Source organism: Rhinolophus sinicus, chromosome 14 (assembly GCF_057876585.1).
Source record: "Rhinolophus sinicus isolate RSI-liver-muscle chromosome 14, RSI-T2T, whole genome shotgun sequence".
Taxonomy (NCBI): Eukaryota; Metazoa; Chordata; class Mammalia; order Chiroptera; family Rhinolophidae; genus Rhinolophus; species Rhinolophus sinicus.
The window spans coordinates 71,985,470-72,005,219 of NC_142514.1; the positions used below are offsets into that span (position 1 = coordinate 71,985,470).

The 19,750-nt window shown below is 36.8% G+C and overlaps 1 protein-coding gene across 6 annotated transcripts in view; it reads left to right on the forward strand.

Moving 5' to 3' along the window:
* Positions 1 to 18,573, forward strand: part of DCDC2 (doublecortin domain containing 2) — a 159,290-nt gene extending 140,717 nt beyond the window's left edge. For 4 of the 6 annotated variants that reach the window (XM_074335170.2, XM_074335171.2, XM_074335167.2 and 1 more), the window contains exons 10-12: positions 6,254 to 6,301; positions 10,446 to 10,748; positions 13,644 to 18,573. In XM_074335170.2, the coding sequence (XP_074191271.2) occupies positions 6,254 to 6,301; positions 10,446 to 10,748; positions 13,644 to 13,748 (456 nt within the window). In that variant the 3' untranslated portion in view covers positions 13,749 to 18,573. The remainder of the gene's footprint in view (positions 1 to 6,253; positions 6,302 to 10,445; positions 10,749 to 13,643) is intronic. The other 2 variants (XM_019752474.3, XM_019752492.3) reach the window with 1 other exon arrangement.
* Positions 18,574 to 19,750: the final 1,177 nt, after the last annotated feature.

Genomic DNA, 19,750 nt, shown 5'->3' on the forward strand with positions numbered 1-19,750 from the left:
TTGAACAAGTTTACCTAATTATGTGTCAGTTTTGTTTATCTGAAAATTCGAATACTGAGTGTTTACTTCAAATAATGGTTGTGAGGTTAGTTTAAATATGATTATGCATATGAGGTACATAGAGCACAGTACCAGATACCTGGACAGTGTGCAATAAATGTGAGGCTGTCATCATCATCATCTATACTTTCCTGAGAGCACATAATTATGCTGGCTTTTATTTGTGGGAAGCGGGTTTGTATTTAATTTAAGACAACATTGTTACAATAGTATGATGAATATGGTGATGGACAGAAAGATGAATAAGTAAGAGCCCTTTCTCTAGAAACTTTCATAGAGCCAAGACTTCTATTTCCCCATTATTCCGTAATCATTCCTAACATTGTTTTTGGTGTCTACTTGATAGCAATTCCTGTTCACTGTTTTCATATCCCACATAAATAGAGAATAACTGCACACTGTGGTTAGAGTGTATTAAAGAAGTTTGACAGGTGTGAGGAAGGCATCACTGCCTGCAGGAGCCAAGAAGGCTGACTGGAGAAGGTAAGGTGGGTCTAACAGAGGGGAAGGAAGAGCATTCTGTGTAGGAACAGAATTAATAATATAGTATGGTGCAGGGGGAACAGCCAAGGCTCTTTTCAGCTACTTCCACAGAGGACTCACCCTCTCTTTGCCTCTTCCCGCAATATTGCCCTCTGGGAAGGGCAGAGTTTGGCCTTCCTGCTTTGCCACCTCCAGCCAGCCCTCTTTCCTTTATAAGGAACCCAACTTCCCTAGTTTGTGCCCAAGGGCTTTTTAAGGAAATTGAGGGGAGGGGAGACAGAGGGAGAGAGAGAGGAAAGAATGTGAATGTAAATATGAATGTGTGTGTTGGGGGGAGGGAAGATAATGGTGTTTGAAGGGCAGCCATAACACAATTTCACAGAATGGATGGCTTAAACAACAGAAATTAATTTTTTTATTGTTTTAGAGGCTAGACGTTAGAGATCAAGATGTCGTCAGAATGGGTTTCTTCTAAGCTCTTTCTCCCTGGCTTAGAGATTGCGTCTTCTGTCTGTTTTCACATAGTCTTGACTCTGTACATGCCTGTGTCTTTTTCTTACAAGGACATCGGTCATATTGGATTAGGGCCCACTGTAACAACCTTATTTGTAACTTAATTATCTCTTTAAATTCACATTCTGAGGAACTTACTGGGAGTTAGGACTTCAGCATATACATTTTGAGAGAACACAATTCAGCCCCAATCAGTGAGAAAAAGGGGTTTGTCTCTGATTAGATGTTACCTGACAGGTCAAAGAATAATATTCAGGGAACAGAGTTAGCTTTTAGAGTCTGTGTCTGAAAGAGAGATGATCACCAATTATTAGAAAGGGGGCAAGCAGAGACATGAAATCCAGCTCAGCTCAGCCAGTGCTTCTGCCTCACTAGACCAGTACTCATATATTAGGGGTGGGCTTATTAGGTGACTAGTTACCATGGTGAACAGTTTGCAAACAATCAGGACCTCAGGACCACTGTCTTTTAATTGGAACCTTTGTTGACTTTATTTTTTATGACACAGATGGAAGATCTCATCACCTACTGGTCCTATGCCCCTTGGCAAGTTGCTTGACTTTTCTTCAGGCTGTTTCCCACTCTGTACAATGGGGATCATGATGCCTGCTCTCCCGTTAGGAAGATGTAGTGAGAAAATAGATATGAAAGTGCTTTCAGAAGCATGATGTGCTATGTAAATGTCTGTCATTATTAAACCCCTAGCTGACTGCTGCCTACCTGTCATTCCAACTGAAAACAAACTTGTGTTTTACTTAAGTCCAAATATTAATTTGTGGAAGTCATCCTTGTTTGGTATCTCTTTCTGGCACATTTGTATTACTTTTGAGACTGGATAGCAATTCAGAAACAAACAAAGGTATTGAAAAATAAATTTGTTGTGAGGAACTTGGAATCCAAGAATAAACACAACTAAGACCAATGATAGTTTATGTAAATCACACCTAACAGTCTAATGGACCAAAAGTTGAACATTAACCTGCATTTTAATTGTGTTAACTGTTAAGAGCAAGACAATAGCTAAGTGTCTTGATATTATTTTGTGTTTGTTTTCATGAGATTCAGACAGCATACTGCTCTAAGTAGCCTACTAGGTTACAATTTCATCAGTAACATCAGTACCAATACTGTGCTATAATATTTCATCAGACAACCTCTCAACTCCTTTCATTCAATGGCAAGAAAAATGGAGTAACAGCAATTTTACACACACACACACACACACACACACACACACACACACACACACACGGTGTACACACAGTGGCAAAAAATGAATGCACATTTTAAGAAAGGAAAAGACTATTAAAACCACACTGATGGTAACCACTTTGAGCAATTGCAGAAGTCACATGTGACTTGTATTCATCTTCTGTTATCAGTATATATTGAGTGTTACAATTTTAATACAGTTTTTTCCTTTCTTAAAATGTGTAAACTGGGGTGCCAAAACAATGTGTACACATTTTAAGAGATGTTAACACTGGTCAACATTGTTCAAGCAGTGGTTCACTGTAATCAAAAGTGTCTGGACACTGTTGGTCACCACTTTGAGCACCTTTTGTAATTGCAGAAGTCAAACATGATTTGTATTCATGTTTTGCTATCAGTATATTATTTCTTAAAATGTATATACATTTCTTTGGCACCCTCTGTGTGTGTGTGTATGGTCTCTGTGTGTGTATAACTTGCACAGTTTACAATGGTCTTTTGTGTGTATGGTCTCCTTTGGGCCTTACTGCAATCCTATGCGGTCATTATTATCATCCTCAAATTCCAAAGGGAACCAACTTTGAGACCAGTGAGGTGAATTCTCTGGCCTGAAGCCGTAGCGTAGTCACTGCCTTTCCACTAGACCACAGGTGCCTCATCCTGCACAGCATGTATTTTGCATTGGCAGCTGACATCTCCACTGCAGAAAACATCAGAAGACATAAGTCTTGTCCAGGAACCTCCCAGTGATCTTCCTCGGGTACGAACACACTCTCTTGGGATCACAGGAGAACTGGCTTCTGTAGGGAGGAGAGATGCAGTCATATGTGGAAGCTCTGCTTCTCTGTACTGTAGAAGGGACACCCTGGAAAAAGATTTTTTTCTTCTTGTTTCTCTTCCTCCTTCCTCCTTTCCTCAAACTGAATTTGCGATTTCTTACTTTACCTTTTCCTTTGGTACCCCTGCTCCTTTCTCCTCACATCCCCCAACTCCTCCCTTTTGGTTGCTGTGTCTACTTTTCTTTATCTAAATTGTTAGATGTCGTCAGAATATTTGTAAGATTCTTTGAGGTGGAGGTGGAATATGGGCCATTGTACACATGACATCCTTTGCTCAATGAGCTAACTCTGGTGTCTGGCCAGCTGTGACTGTCACCACTTCGCTGGGCAGTCAGACAGGTTCAGTTAAATAGGCAGAGGCTGAGAACAACTTGGGGATTTTGAGGAAATTAAATAGTTGGAAAGTTTTGGGTTATTTTTGAATGAAGGGGAGTGGGAACACATTATTAAAATATAATGTGGCTATCTAATAAGTATTTTTCTAGCACTTGCTATATTTCAATTCTAAGTAACGCTGCTATTCTCAGATTTTTTTGTTAGTTCATTCATTCGGCTTTCTCATTCATTCGTCACCACCACTGACCTCCTACCAAGAATCACCAGATATTTTGTGAAGGGAAGCTTTATATATCTGAGACATGCTAGGTGGCTGCCAACAGTCAAATTATGGAATAAATTACGGAATAAAGCAGGGAAATAACCTGAGGTTGGTTCCTCAGTTACATGGCACATTCTGTGGGTGTCTTAGTAGACACCAAGAGGTGGCCAGGTAGTTATATGTGGTGGTCAAGAGTTCAGGCATATGGCTTTAAAAAAAAAATGAGTCTCATAACATAAAATAAACCATTAACTATCTTTTTTTTTTAAATTAAAGTTTATTGGGGTGACAATTGTTATTAAAGTTACATAGATTTCAGGTGTACAATTCTGTAATACATCATCTATATATCACATTGTGTGTTCACCACCCAGAGTCAGTTCTCCTTCCATCACCGTATATTGGATCCCATTTACCCTCATCTGCCTCCCCCCTCCCCCCTTACCCTCTGGTAACCACTAAACTATTGTCTGTGTCTATGAGTTTTGTTTCTTCATTTGTTTTTCTTCTTCTTTTGTTATTTTCAGTTTTATACATCACATATCTGTGAGATCATATGGTTCTCAACTTTTTCTGACATATTTTGCTTAGCATTATAATCTCAAGTTCCACCCATGTTGTCGCAAATGTTCCTATGTCATCTTTTCTTACCACCAAATAGTATTCCATTGTGTATATATACCACAACTTCTTTATCCAATCATCTATCTGAGGACACTTTGGTTGTTTCCATGTCTTAGCCACTGTAAATAAAGCTGCAGTGAAAAATGGAACACATATATCTTTACGGATAAATGCTTTCAGATTTTGGGGGTAGATATCCAAGAGATGCTGGGTCATATGGTAATTCTATTTTTAATTTTTTGAGGAATCTCCAGTTGCCTTCCATACTGTCTTTAAATATACAATCCTGTGACATTTAGTACGCTCATAACGTTGTGCAACTATTTACCTCTATGTAGTTCTAAAACATTTTCATCGCTCAGAAAGAAGCCTCATACCTACTCAGCAGTCATTCCTTAGTCTCCCCTCTACTCAAGCCTGGCAACCACTAACCTGCCTTTTGTCTTTATAGATTTACCTATTCTGAATGTTTCCTATAAATGAAATCATACAATATGTGACTTTCTGTGTTTGGCTTTGAGTATAGCTCTTTAGCTCTTGGCCTGACTCTCTGGGTAGAGATGTGCTAGCTATGACAGAAGCGTAGTCCTGCCCTTGGCCTCCAAAGAATCCCATTCACCTGGGTAAGTTCTCCTTCATGAGAGGCTCACTGCCAGGGCTGGATGTCAGTTCTGGGTTGTGTTAGGGGTACCAGATTCCTCTTCGAGAGATAGTTTTTCTATAGCAAAAGAAAGAGGAAGTATGCAGCTCACTCATTCTGCCTCTTGTATTTCTCTTTATCCTAAAGAATAACTCCCTTCCACAGTGGACACCCACCTTCTTGTAGAAGGGAGCGCTCTTTCTCTTTTTTGCAAGCCCTCATCATGATATAGATTTTATCTCTCTCTCTGTGTGTGTGTATGGGTGTAAAACCCAGTGTTCCTTCTGGGGATGATTTGATTGATGTACACACTGGAAACATCTTTAATAATTCAATGCCTGCTTCAAAGGAGATTACACCAAAAAGCACATTGCTTTTCATTTATTCATTACAGCTCTGTCATAGCAGCCTTTTTTTTTTTTTTGCCCTGAATTACAGTATCATAGTAATAATACATTTTGTTCTACACTCAGGATATTTTAAAGAGTTATAAGCCTTTTAACTAATGTTACTGTCTTATTTAAATTGATCAAATTGGTATTTCAGCACCATAATCTTGCATTTCTTAAAGCTGAGCTAGCCAGATGTGGATTCATTTGATGACTACTGAAATAGCTGTGCTGGGAAAGTCTAATAGAAATAATGGTAGGAAAGCATAATTCTGCTTGTTAGTGATGGTGGTAATCATAGCGAAGAGAACATTGCCTAAATTTAGGACTGGGTGTCCCCTTCCCCTTAGAAAGAGATTAAGGTATTTACCAGCTCTCTGCATTAAAAACAGAAACAAAAATATATGTGTTTGGGAACTGTGAGTAAAGAAATGGGTAACACGGGAAAAACTATTGAGACCAATCATTTTACAACTCTCAGGTATAAATCCAGATGTCAAGAAAGAAAAACAGATGTTTTTCCATTTAGACAGAAAGCAGTCACCTTAACAATCTCTTGTAATATGTTCTCAGAGAAGCAAGGAACATATCTAGATTCCTAAATGATTATAGTAAATTACATTTTTTTCCTGTTATTATTACTAAATATATTTATTAAGAAATGGTGTATAACTTCTCTTTAAAACCCAAACCAAAAGTTGCTCTACATAGGGATGTTTAGGTAGAGTAATATCAATAACTATTTTCGGAGAGTGATATACAATTATTTATTTCTCAGTGATAATTAAAAAGAAAAACCTCTTACTGCCCATTAGTACTGTAGTATTTCTGGATTTTTTTTAAAGTACTGCTTCAAGTACTCCGCCTAACAGTCTCTATAATGTTCCCTCCGTAGATCACACCAAAGGTCTGTAATACGAATCCATCAATGCTTTGTTCTCAGGTCAGTAATTACAACAGCAAAAGTAATGTTGCTTCCTGCAGATGTCATGTTTGCTGACTATTGAAGTACATGGGAATGTGCTTGCAGGAGAAACTAGATGCAAGTAGCAGCTTCTTGTGTGCCTTGTTTAAAGGAGAATGCCAGAACTTTGGGACAAGATGGTCTTGGGGTCAAATCCTAGCCCTACTTGCTCACCTATGTGTGATGTTGGAAGTGTTGAATGATTTCCCACTTTCCTTATTTGTAAAGTGGGCATAAGAAATGTGCTTCATAGGGTTACTGTGAAGGTTACATGAAATGATGACTCTGTAAGCGCAGAGCATGACGTTTGGCACAGACAGGTGATGGATAGCTTCTTATCTATTCTCTTCACCAGCAAACACAAGTCTCAATGACAGACATGTGAGATCTGGCAGCAGGCTGCCACACCCCACCTTGGGTGTCCCTTTCCTGACATGTACTCTTACTGCTTCTCTTCTTATGCCCTATTATACCGCGACTATTACTGCACTGCTCTGAGCTCTTTGCTGTCAGAGACTGTTGTCTTTGTCTTCCAATGCCCAGTGTCTGGAGTACTGCTTACCACATACCAGTGCTCTAGGCACATTCACTCAAGCATGGTGACTGAGAGCCCCACAAATGTCTCGTAGGGACCCATGGTGAGTATCCCCTTAAATCCCTCAGAGCCACCAGGAAGGGAACCAACTGTGTCTGCACCTTTTCCTGGCCTCCTCTGATGTGTTAGTGGAAAGCCACCCATGTTTCTCTGACTTAGTTCCTGATTCCAGTTCTCCCCCATGGCGTCCACTCCCTGTCTTAGTGTCTTATTGAGAAGCCCCCTGACTTCCTGGTTCTGCCCCCTAGAAGCCCTTGCTCCTCAGTGATCCATAATATCATCTTTGGCCCAGGACATTTTTTTCAGGTGTTTTTGTTTTGTTTTTTAATTAAAATTTATTGTGGTGACAATGGTTAGGCAAGTTACATAGATTTCAAGTGTACAATTCTGTGATACAGCATCTGTATATCACATTGTGTGTTCCCCACCCAGAGTCAGTTCTCCTTCCATCAACGTATATTTGACCCCATTTACCCTCATCTACCACCCCTGTGCCCTTTACCCTCTGGTAACCACTAAACTATTGTCTGTGTCTATGAATTTTTGTTTCTTTCTTTGTTTTGTTGCCTTGTTGTTTTCAGTTTTATATCCCACATATCAGTGAAGTCATAAGGTTCTCGACTTTTTCTGTCTGATTTATTTCGCTTAGCATAATAATCTCAAGATCTGTCCGTGTTGTTGCAAATGGCACTATTTCATCTTTTCTATGGCAGAATAGTATTCCATTGTGTATATATACTCCATATTCTTTATGCAGTCATCTATCTGAGGACACTTTGGTTGTTTCCCTGTCTTGGCCACCGTGAATAAAGCTGCAGTGAACATCAGAGCACATATATCTTTACAGATAAATGTTTTCTGATTTTTGGGGTATATACTGGGCTCCTATCTGTCACCATGTAGCAAAATTAACTCAAAATGGATCAAAGACCTAAACATAAGACCTGAAACAATAAACTTCAGAGAAAAAAAACATAGGTACTAAACTTATGAACCTTGGGTTCAAAGAGGATTTTATGAATTTGACCTCAAAGGCAAGGGAAGCAAAAACTAAAATAAATGAATGGGACTATATCAAACTAAAAAGCTTCTGCGCAGCTAAAGAAATCATCAACAAAATAAAGAAGCAACTAACCAAATGGGAGAAGATTTTTGCAAACAATGCTTCCAATAAGGGACTAATATCCAAAATATATAAGGAACTCATACAACTCAACAATAAAAAGACAAACAATCCAGTTAAAAAATGGGCAGAGGACCTGAATAGACATTTCTCCAAGGAGGACATACAGATGGCCAATAAACATATGAAAAGATGCTCAACATCACTAATCATCAGAGAAATGGAAATCAAAACCACAATGAAATATCACCTCACACCAGTTAGAATAGCTATCATCAACAAGACAAATAACAGCAAGTGTTGGAGAGGCTGTGGAGAAAAAGGAATACTCATACACCATTGGTGGGAATGAAGATTGGTGCAGCTGCTATGGAAGGCAGTGTGGAGGTTCCTCAAAAAATTAAGAATAGAATTACCATATAATCCAGCAATGCCCCTCCTAGGTATATACTCAGGTTTGTTTTTATAAAGACAGTGCCCACCCTTTCCTTCACTAAACTCTCCTCTGCTCATCACTTCAAGTGTGTCTGCTTCCAGGATTTGCCATGTTTGTTCTCTAGAGAGACAGGGTGGGCCATGGGTGTGGAGATAGGAACATACTGTTTTCTCTTTTTGGAAATTGGAGATTTTTCTCACCTTAATTCATTTAGGTCTTGTACATAAAAACCAGAAATCCTTACCAAGCACTGTGGGTTACATTTCATGAATCTCTTGAATTTTAGCACCATCTGGGAGGTCTACTCTCTTCCCATCTTAGTTTCTGCCCTGCATTTGGACTTCTCAAGGGCCTCACCCTGGGCAGCATGCTTAGGGATGGCTAGGGCCCTGCCTACATTGTTGGAAATTAAGCATCTGAATGAAAATTTGAAAGATGCAACCTCACTGTACTGTCAGTTAATCTATATGATGACAGTCACTGTGTTTTTTGGAATATCTTAAGGACAACTAACTTTTTCCCTTCATTTTTAAAAGTACATCTTTGATATAATGTAATCAGATTTGTGACTTTATTTTTGACAGAATATAGAAATTTTTGGTTCTAACTCTTTCCTCTTCAAAATAATGTCGTGTGGAATTTTATCCTGAATTTTTAGTCTATTCCTCTTCATGTCATTCCTTTTCCACTTCCAAAACTAAAAGCATTATGTTAACTGGTAAGGCTATTAATAGTCCCATAACAAGCATTTGGGCAGTGCAAGGAAAATGGACTTCCAAAGCTGGAGGGAGGTCACGGTTAATTGTGTGCCTGAAACCCTCATTTTACAGATGCCGGAGGATTAAGTGACCTGTCCAATGTCAGACAGCTAGAAAGAGGCAGGTCTGTGGTCCTAACAGTCTAAAAACTATTATTTTATTGGGGGCAATGAAGAAATATGATAGCTCCAGGAAAAAAAGTATCATAACAAATGAGAAGGGATTTTAATTTAATTTAATTTTTAATAGGATTTGTGATGTGCCAGGCACTGTGTATAACTTATTTCACTTGATCCCCATGGAAGTTTTATTATTTTCCTATTTTACAAGTGGGAATCTGAAACTCACAGAAGTTAGGTAACAGTTAGTAAGTGCCTGGCCAGTACTGGACCCTGAGTCTTTCTCTCTCCAAAGTCTTGGCTCTAGAATTTAGCCTCCTGCTCTCTTTTAAAGCAGCCTTACATGTATCCAAATAACAGTAAAAATGCCTAATTAGACTTTATAGAATACTTGAGCATTAATTATTTTTATAGAAAAGACTACTAGTTTTACTAGTTTCTTGGTCTCAGATTTGCATGACAATCAATGTTGGTACCTATGGGTATACTGTCAATTCTCTTGGGCATTGTGTGGAAAGCTGTCCACATCTGACGTTAGGAAACCTGATAGGTTCACATCTGGGGGCCATCACCATTGCTCTTTTTGTATTTAGAGATATAAATACATACCAGGCACTAGGGGTGAGGATGACATTCTCTCCACCAAGAGTTTCTCTTACCTCCTCCTCTGGGCCAGGCCCTCCACTAGCTATTGGCTAAGGACCCTGCAGTGTAGTTTCCTCCCTGCCACGGGGATTAAGAACATTGATTCTGGAGTCACACGCTTAGTTCTAATTCTGGCTCTTTCATTTATAAACAGTGAGATCTTGGGCTAGATATTTGATCTGTGTGTACTTCAAGTTTTCTCCCCTGTGAAGTGGGAATAATACCAACCTCACAGTATTATTGTGAGGATTAAATGAGAAAATACTTGTGAAGAGTGATGTTCAATAGGCACTCAGTAAAGGTAAACACATTATATACCGTAAAGTACTATGCAGGGGTAAGGGAGTTTTATTTCATTGTAGCATCATATTACCTTATTATCATGTGCAGTGGGAAATCTCTGTTACACTACTGTGCTATTATTCATTCTTCCTTTTGATCCACCAGAGGCCAGCAGAAATAGTAGATGAGGAAGAAGATGGCGAGAAAGAAAGCAAGGACGCAGGAAAAAAAGAAGAGCTCATAGGAATGAATGGTGACGTTGAAGAGGAAGGAGATGGGGAAGCTGTGGCTGCCTCCGAGCAAGCCGAGGAGATCCCGGATCAGGGGGAGGAGCAGGCAGGTCCTGCTCGTGTCGATGGCATCACCGATGAAGAAAATGGCAAGGAACTGGATCAGGTCAATAATGAGCTTCAGGAGGCAGTGGATGAGGAAATCAGGTCTCCAGGAGCTGGCAGTGGACAAGAGGAGGTATTTCTATTGCCTTTGCTCACTTGTTTGCCTGCATGAATGTGTGTGTGTGCACGCACACACTTAGGAATGATTCAAGCACTTAAGACTTGAATTGAAACCACTTATGGTTGAGTAAGGAAAGATCCAATATCATTTGCTCGACTACATTATTTCAATCAGTTAAGAAGTGCTGTCCACCACATCTCTGACAATCTATATGTCTGTTCATCCATCCATCCATCCATCCATCCATCCATCCATTTTCTACCTTATTGTACAAAAAATTTACAGAGGCTCTTAAGGCATATACAACAAAAGAGAGATGTATAAATAAAGTACAAATAAATTAAGACCAGGGAATATATAAACCAGGAAAGAATAACAAGACCAGTGAGACCTAGACATGATATAAAGAATGTCGTCTCTGTTGTGGGTGACTTCTTTGCTCTCTAGAAATACGAAAGTTTAGTTTGTTTAATCAAGCTTAAACGAATTAATGGAATTAAGTGCTCAGTATACCAGGCACTTAATAATATATGGTTCTATTTTTTATACATCATGGGTGAAGAAATATGTTTTGAAGCCTACTTCCCAGTCTGTTTTCCCACCACTGGCCCTGAAGCAGGATATTCTCAAGTCCTGACGTTCTTCTATAGGATAAAGTTAGATGCTGATGAACAGGCTCAAGTTGAGTCTCATAGTATAAGAGGCAGGTGCCCTCCACAGCATTGTCACCATCTGTTTGTGCCCTTCTTTCCTGTTTTCTATTTCTCAGGGCCCACCTCCCTCAAGGCTAGAACCTCTGACATGGGTCTAGGTCCATTCATCCCTGATACTCAGTCTGATGAATGGGTTTTTCTTAATTATTTATTATTGACTCATCAGTTTTATCTTACTCAGGGAGACCAAGTTTAGTAATGGTAAAACTTTGCAAAATGTTTTTATGGCCAGGTTTCAACAACCAGTACAAAGTTATCTGTAATCCACTGTGTGGCTTATATAACAATGTCTTAGCATCTAAAGGGACATGTTCAACATGTCTTTCATCTTTTCTCAGCATGAGGTAATCACAGTCCTAAGAAATTTCCCATATGTAGTTCTACATGGTTATTAAAATTTAGCTAATATATACAAGTATATTCTGAAGTTGTTTGTAGCTAAAATAAACAAAAAGAATTCAGTCAATTACATGATTCCCTTTACCTCCATAAGGAAACAAAACTAATTTCTCAAGGAAAGCAAAAGCAAAAAAAAATTTCCAAAGGAAGCAAAATCTCTTGTCTGGGGATTCACATAGGAAGCGCAATAATGTAGAGTGTCCTCGGTGTTATTTATATGGCAACTTCAATGGTAGCTTTCATGAAGCTCTTTGTTATATATAGTGGCCTTTGATGAATGTTTACAGCATAAAATCAAGTGTAAATTCTATGTCGGACCTAGACAGTAAAATCCAAGTATGCATTTCTCCAGTGGTCTAGCTTCATTCAATGTTATAACCTAAACAGATTTTACGCAAGTAAGTAGAGTTCTTGTCATTCCATTCCACAAATTTAACTTTTAAAAGTAGGTCTTTCATAGGAATTGGGCATTAGTAAAGATGAAGGTTATGTAATTTGAAGTATAGTGTTAATATGTATTGAGAGCAAATCTAAATTCTTGGGAACCAAATGAACAAGTGTCTGGTATGTGACTCATTAGGGATTTTAAGGCCAATACAAATGCCTAAGACAGAGCAGTTACCCACAAGAGATTCACTCTTACTTGACTTATCTCTCTTATAATGATGATATATTTTGTTTTTATTCTCACTAAAGTATTAGTATATGCATTCCAATTATATGAAAAACCGGATTTATATGAATTATAAATTATACATTAATAATTAACATTTTCAAAAGGATTCTTTACTTATAAAATGAGTAAAAATTCACTTTACCATGTAACATTTTGTTCAATGCAACAGTTTGTAAACGAAATGTGATATGATTGTAGGAAAACAGCAAGCTCTACATGAGAAATACACAACAATCAATTGATATTTACTGAGCTTATACTATATTCAAGATGCTATTTGAGACACTTCACAAGATAACAATGTGAAATAAGAGCTAGTCCCAGTAATCTTATTTTCTTTTTTGGAGCATAACCCATGGCCTCTAGGGGAGGGAGACCAGGAGCCAGTCCTGTCCTGCACACACTGGTGGCTGCGGTGGGGGCTGTGGAGCCTCTAGGATTCCATGGAGCAGAGTTTGAGAAGCAGCTAATTCTAATCTCATTGCCTCAGTTTTCAGTCTAGTGGGGAAAAACAAATGGTAAATGAGACAGTATCATTAATAACAAATGAGAGATCTAAGTGGCAGGGACAAAGGCTGCTGTTGGAGAAATGCTGCCTCTGTGTTTTCATTTCCTGTCCTGCTCTTATCTACTTGATACTTGATGCTCTTGGTACCATACTCACAAAGAATTTGTGGACTCTAGTAGAAAACTAACAGAAGAACAGCTGGTGTGGGTTTGGGTTAATGTGACAGGAGGGTAGAATTGCTGCATTTTTCTCTTCTCTTTTCTCTGAAAATGTTAATATGAAAAGTATAAATATACTGTTGAAAATAAAAGCTCAAAGAGAAACAAAGAAAAACATTGAGAAAAAATAAAGCCTGCAGCACAAGAAATGAGTCTGTGCCCTTAAAGCCCATAGTGGATTATGGCCCCAGAAAGGGATTCTGCACCAGTAGTGTTGAGACTGGGGTGTCCACTGGGTATGACAGACTGAAAAACAAAGGAACCCAAGGAACTGTTCTTAGTTGAATATTTATATGTTTAAATGGAATAGTAAGTACTTTTTTTTCTTTGTGTGTTTTATTACCCTTGTAACTAAAAAGCTAAATATCTTTGTTTTGATCTCTTTTCCTCCAGGCTGACTTAGACCCTCAAAGACCACCAAGGCCAGAAGTAAAAATCACTAGTCCACAAGAAAACGGTGACAACCAACAAAGCAAGGACTATGCTGTCGTAGCATAGATGATTTTTTAAAGAGTATATTGATTGTACGAAAAATGAAGGGTTATCGTACTTGAATAAGTATAGTTATTGCTAAACACGTGACAATATGGTTGAATACTACCTACTGAATTTTAAAACGAGAAGCCTAATGGAAAGACTAGATAACTTTGAATAACTGCTAAAGGAGAGTGAGTTCTTTTTATGGGATGTGTTTTTAAAAGTCATTTGGAAAAATAAAAGGGATAAAGGGGAATTTACACTGGAAGACAACTGGGCAATTGTTTTTGTAAAGGATGAAAAAAGAATAAGATTATTCTTGTTTTACACTTGATTATAAATTTAGAAGCAAGATTATTAGATGGCAGGTTATGCTAAAGCGCTTATCTAAAAAGGCATAGAATATTAAAGAAATGATAATAGGAAAGCATGTACTATATATTTTTAAAGCAATAAACTCTTGACTAAACAAATTGCAATTTAGTTTCAGAGATAATTTGGAGATGGCAATGGATTGAAATGTTTCCATGACTTGTTGACATTCCTTCCTTTCTTCTTCCTTAGCCAAAATCCACCTTAAAAGAATTAAAAAGAATGTAAGGTATTCATTTTGGAAGGAGGAAGTATTCATTCTGTGCAGTAGTGATTAATATTGTAATGTTCCTCTCTTAAGCGCTGCAGGTTTTAATCCTTGTGATTTTCATGACACACACTCAGGATGGAATTTTAAAGGAATATCCAATTATATTACTGAGCCTGGCTGGATGGTTTTCAAATTCTGGTATCCTATGGATTTTCACTGATCCAGTCTGCCTTTACCTATAATATCCCTCTCTTCTCCCTTATGTGATTATATTAGGAAACAACATTGGCTATTCCAAAGACTGAATTCTCTCCAAACAGTTTTTCTTACAAAAAACAAAAAAAAAACAAAAAACAAAACAAAACAAAACAAAACAAAATCACGACAGTGTAATAGAAAGGAAAAAGTAGGCTTATGAAGAGTTTGACACTGCTTACTTTCTCTTGCTTTTTGCTTTATTTCTATTAGGACTGCCGTGTCATATTTTGTCCCTAAGGATATCAGCAAACATCTATTTTCAATGTTTAGACTCTCAAGCAAATGCCTTTCTATATAATTAGAAGTCCCATGATAGAAATTGTTGAAAAAAAGTTTAAAAATTGTCAAACTGAAGCCAGTTCCCAATTACTATTTTGTGGGCTGATTAACTCAAAATTGCCTTGTTAGGTATATATGGGGAAAAACATAATCGTATTGGTTTTTTGCATTCTCAAGACATTATGCAGTTCTTCCTTAAGTATCTAAATAATGTATTTTTCTTATATTAAAGGATATTTTTGTTAATTATGTAGAAATTATAAATTTGAAATTTAAACTTCTAGTGCTTTCATAGAATTCATTATTAATAATAAGTACAAAAGGTGTTTTTTTTCTCAAGGTTTTATAACCATTTGGAATCAGAGTAGTCATATAAAGCACTTAATAATACTATAGAAAATGGATGTATATTTTCTAGCAGCTATTTAATATTTTCCATAACAGGAAGTATAAGCAGAGACTATAATGTAACAGTATTAGAAAGAGATCATGATATAAAGGTATATTAATCTGGGAGGATGAATTATAAATGGAGTACTATATTTCTAGTATAAAATCTAGATCGTACTGTCTCCTAGTAGGCTTATTTTTTAAGTGAGACAATATGAAATACCATAGACTACGGGCAACAATCTTGCGTTGCTAGGGAAATAAGACTATCTGGTTTTATAATGTTAAATTCTCACATTATTACTGAGCCTGAGGTTAATTGATTTTAAATCATTTATAAAAATAACAGATTAAATACAAGAAAGTATAACTAATTATCAAGGTGATGCTCCTTTCTCTAATGAGGAGTTTTTCTCTCTCTCTTTTCCGTCTTTAATAAAGATATTCTGTCTCTCTTTTTTCTCCTGTTCCTTTCTTCATCATACTAGAAAGCTTTGGTTTTCAAGAACATTTTAGGAGTCATCTTAATGAAGCACAATGTTATTTTACCTGAAAAACAAAGTTCGGCATTTTAAGTATATTTCAAGGTGGTGATAGGTCACAGTAACTAACAAAAAATTGAAAACTGGCGGTGTGATATTTCTCTTGTATATGCATGTATATTTTACCACCTGTTGACAAGATACAGTTGTGATATAACTTGGGGGGGATGAACAACAACTAATCACTTTTTTTAAAAAAAGAATGAAATACTCATATATTGTCTAACCACAAAATAGATTACTTATAGGGAAGGAAAATTGTGGACATCATTTTGGAGATGACTTTAACATAAATGATGAAAGTTAATTCACCTCCCAAATGTGGAAATTTTCTTCATGGGAATGGTGACATTCATGGCAGAGTAGCTCCATAAATAAAGTGAGACTCACTGCCAGGTTTAAGACCATTTATGTGAGTGCGTGGAAGAGATCTTGGTTAGGCTTCAGGTATTGTTTTATAAAGAGAGGGTGCTATAAAAAAACTCATGTAGCTTTTACATGATACCAAATAGAATGCTTCAAGATGTTAGTTCTTTGTGATAGATTTCTTAGTTTTAATTTTATGGAACTCTTCTTAAACTTAATTTGGTTTATGAAATTTGTAAACAAGTGGCTTATTAATTGAATTGGAATATTAGGAGTTTTGCAGAGCAAATAAAGATTTTAGCTAAAGGCATTTTCTTGCTAAGGATTCATTACTTGTCTTAGCTTCTGTTAAATAGCTAATGAGCGTTCATGAACTTCTAGTTATAAAACACGATACTATGCCCATAAGACAACTTTTTACTCACTAATTTTTTTTTCAATGGCCACAAGGTGACTTTTTATTTATTAAGACATTTTTGGTTATATTTGGGGGGGAATATTAGAATGCCAGACTCATAGGACAAGTGCGATGCTCCATGTCTTCTGTTTTATTCAGAGAGTGTTAGTTCTGCTATTATCTATAAAGACAGAACTATCCTACGGATATGTAGCTTGGAGTCAGTCAGCTATCTCTGTAGGCTCATGATTACGAAGTCATGCTAATATGAAATTATTCATACTAACTCTTCCAGCTTATAGCTCACAAACCAACATCCTCAAAAATTTCACTAAATAACCTGCCGTATTCCCAAAGGATAAAGTGAATTCACCTAGCAAACATGAAGCATTTGTGTATTTATAATTGTGGCCACAGAACAACAGGAAAGCTTCTTTAACTGACTCTCCTGCAGAATTATCTCTGTACTTTCTTTTTTTTTTTCTCAATAAGGAGCAAAGGCAAAATTTTAAGAAGTAGAATAGATTAATTGCTAAACAGAAAGCATTACATCTGAATTATTGCCAAGCTGAACAGAAATAGACTATACACACACGCACACGCACACAGAAAGTACTTACACAGACACCCTCACACACTTTAAAATATTGAAAGGCCTCCTTAGGCACAGCGTTATTAATGGAATAAGGTTCTGTTTAGAGAAGCAATGCATAAAATCACAAGGAGATGAAATGTTAAGAAAAGATGTACATCATGGTGATTTATGACTTGGTTCCCAAACACTTTAAGAGATTTAAAATTCTTCTCAAAATAAGAAGGCTACCAGCATTTTAATGAAAAATTTATTATAGGGAGGGGTGACTTCAGATAGACAGGTAGGTAGGTAGGTAGGTAGGTAGGTAGGTAGGTAGGTAAATAGATAATCTTGTTTTCCTGAAATAATTACAGCACATAGTTCTTTAGTTTTTTGTCATCAATCTTAAGTAGAATCAATCTTAAGCAGAATATTTCATACCAACATAGGCTCTGTCAGAAGGTTATTACTGCTTGTGAATGTGTGATTTACATGAATGAATGGAGGACTCTTTTTGGTACCAAGCAATGAGGCTCACTGCAAACAGAATAAAAGACGGACTTATTAGTCCACTAGTTCACCTAATGTTCATATTCAGTGCAGAAGCTTTTTAGCTTCCTTGTGTGAATGTGATATTCTGGAATGGGACCATTTTTTTTCTTTTTTTTTTATAAGGTTAGTCTGTCTAAGGTGATGAGCACATACAGTTCTTGTTATTAAATAATCATTTTTGTAAATACTATACGATTTTTGCTTTTCAGGAAATAATCTTGGTATGTATATGGGTCTGGTTTTTGTTCTTACCACGTGAAATTTGTGCATTTCCTACCATGAAGTTTAAGTGACTCGGATGGAGAATGAAAGTGTGTCCCCACAAGTACAGATAAGGAAGAAAAATGGTATTTATGAAGAGGCATAACATCCTGTAGGATATGGGGAAACAGGAAAGAATTTTAAAATTTCTGGATAACCATAAAGCATTTATAAAATCAGGAGGTAACTAATGGAGCGCCATTGACTTAAGACAACAATTTAGCTTTAATCCATGAATGAGACCAAATGAATTCTGTAGTTTCATGAGCTTAAACCACACAGTGTAATTGAGTGTTGGAGCTGTTCTCACAAATGTCATGGCATGTGGGAAGAGGGAATGAGTGTAGTAAGTTTTAGAAATTTGAAGAAAATCTGTTCTGTTTCTTTTGCTTCAGTGTTTTTCTTATGCCTTAAGTCTTTAATGTGTACTAACCTGATAATGCGTGATTATCGATATTGTAAGTAAAGATTAAGTTGAGCTCCTCACTTTTATATGATTTATGTTTAGAACCACTCTTTGTTCAGAAAATTATTTGTGGTTTGATCAAATTGTGAGCATTTAGATTTTTACTTCTGTATTAGTATTCACTCTAAAATATAAAAGTTTACTGTATCTTACAAGTAAATAGATCTGTGTTTTTTAATTCAAATGTGTCTGGATGGTTTATTGCTTGTTTATGATGTATTGCAAATAGTTCATGTATTAATTTTTTGCATGACATTTTTCACACACTCAATAGAAACTTTTTTATTTAAACCATATAGAAATTTAGTACATTAAAAAATCTTCTATTTCTATTTGAGATGGATATTAAACTTTTTTTTGTTTGTTTCTGTTTTGTTTACTTTGTTCTTTAGATTCCACATGTAAGTGAAATCACATTGCATCTGTCTTTCTCTGTCTGACATACTTCACTCAGCACAATACCCTTCAGGTCCTTCCATGCTGCTTCAGGTGGCGAGAACCCATTGCCTTTCATGGCTGACAATATTCCTTTGTATATATATATATATGTACCAGCTTCTCTTTATACGTTCATCCTTGACACCCAGGTTGCCTCCACATGTTGGCCATTGTAAACAATGAACACATGGATACACACATCCCCTCGAAATAGCATTTGAGGTTTCTTCAGATAATTACCCAGAAGTAGGGTTACTGGGTCCTTCTTTGTTACTTGTTATGGGTTTTGTTTTAAAGTCTATTTTGTCTGGTTAAAGTATTGCTACCACAGTTTTTGTTTGTTTGTTTTTTACCCATTTTCATGAAATATCTTTTTTCCATCCCTTTCAGTCTGTATGTGTCTTTTGACCTGAAGTGAGTCTTTTGTAGGTGGCATATGTAAGGGTCTTTCTTGTTTTCTTATCCATACAACCACCCTATGTTTTTGATTGGAGCATTAAATCCACTTACATTGAAAGCAATTGTTGATAGGGATGTAGTTATTACCATTTTATTATTCATATTTTTTATTTTATTTTTTAAAATCCTTCTATCATTCCTTGTAATAATGGTTTGGTGGTGAGGAACTCCTGTAGCTTTTTCTTGTCTGGGAAGTTCTTTGTCTGGCCTTCAATTCTAAATCATAGCTTTGCTGGGTGGAGTAATTCACTTATAGGTCCTTGTTTTTCATCACTTTGACTATTTCCTGCCAATTCCTTCTGGCCTGCAAAGTTTCTGTTGGGAAATCAGCTGACAATCTTATGGGAGCTCCCTTGTAGGTAACTAATTGCTTTTCTCTTGCTGCATTTAAAATTGTGTCTTTGTCTTTAACCTTTGGCATTTTAATTACAACTTGTCTTGGTGTGGGTCTCTTTGGG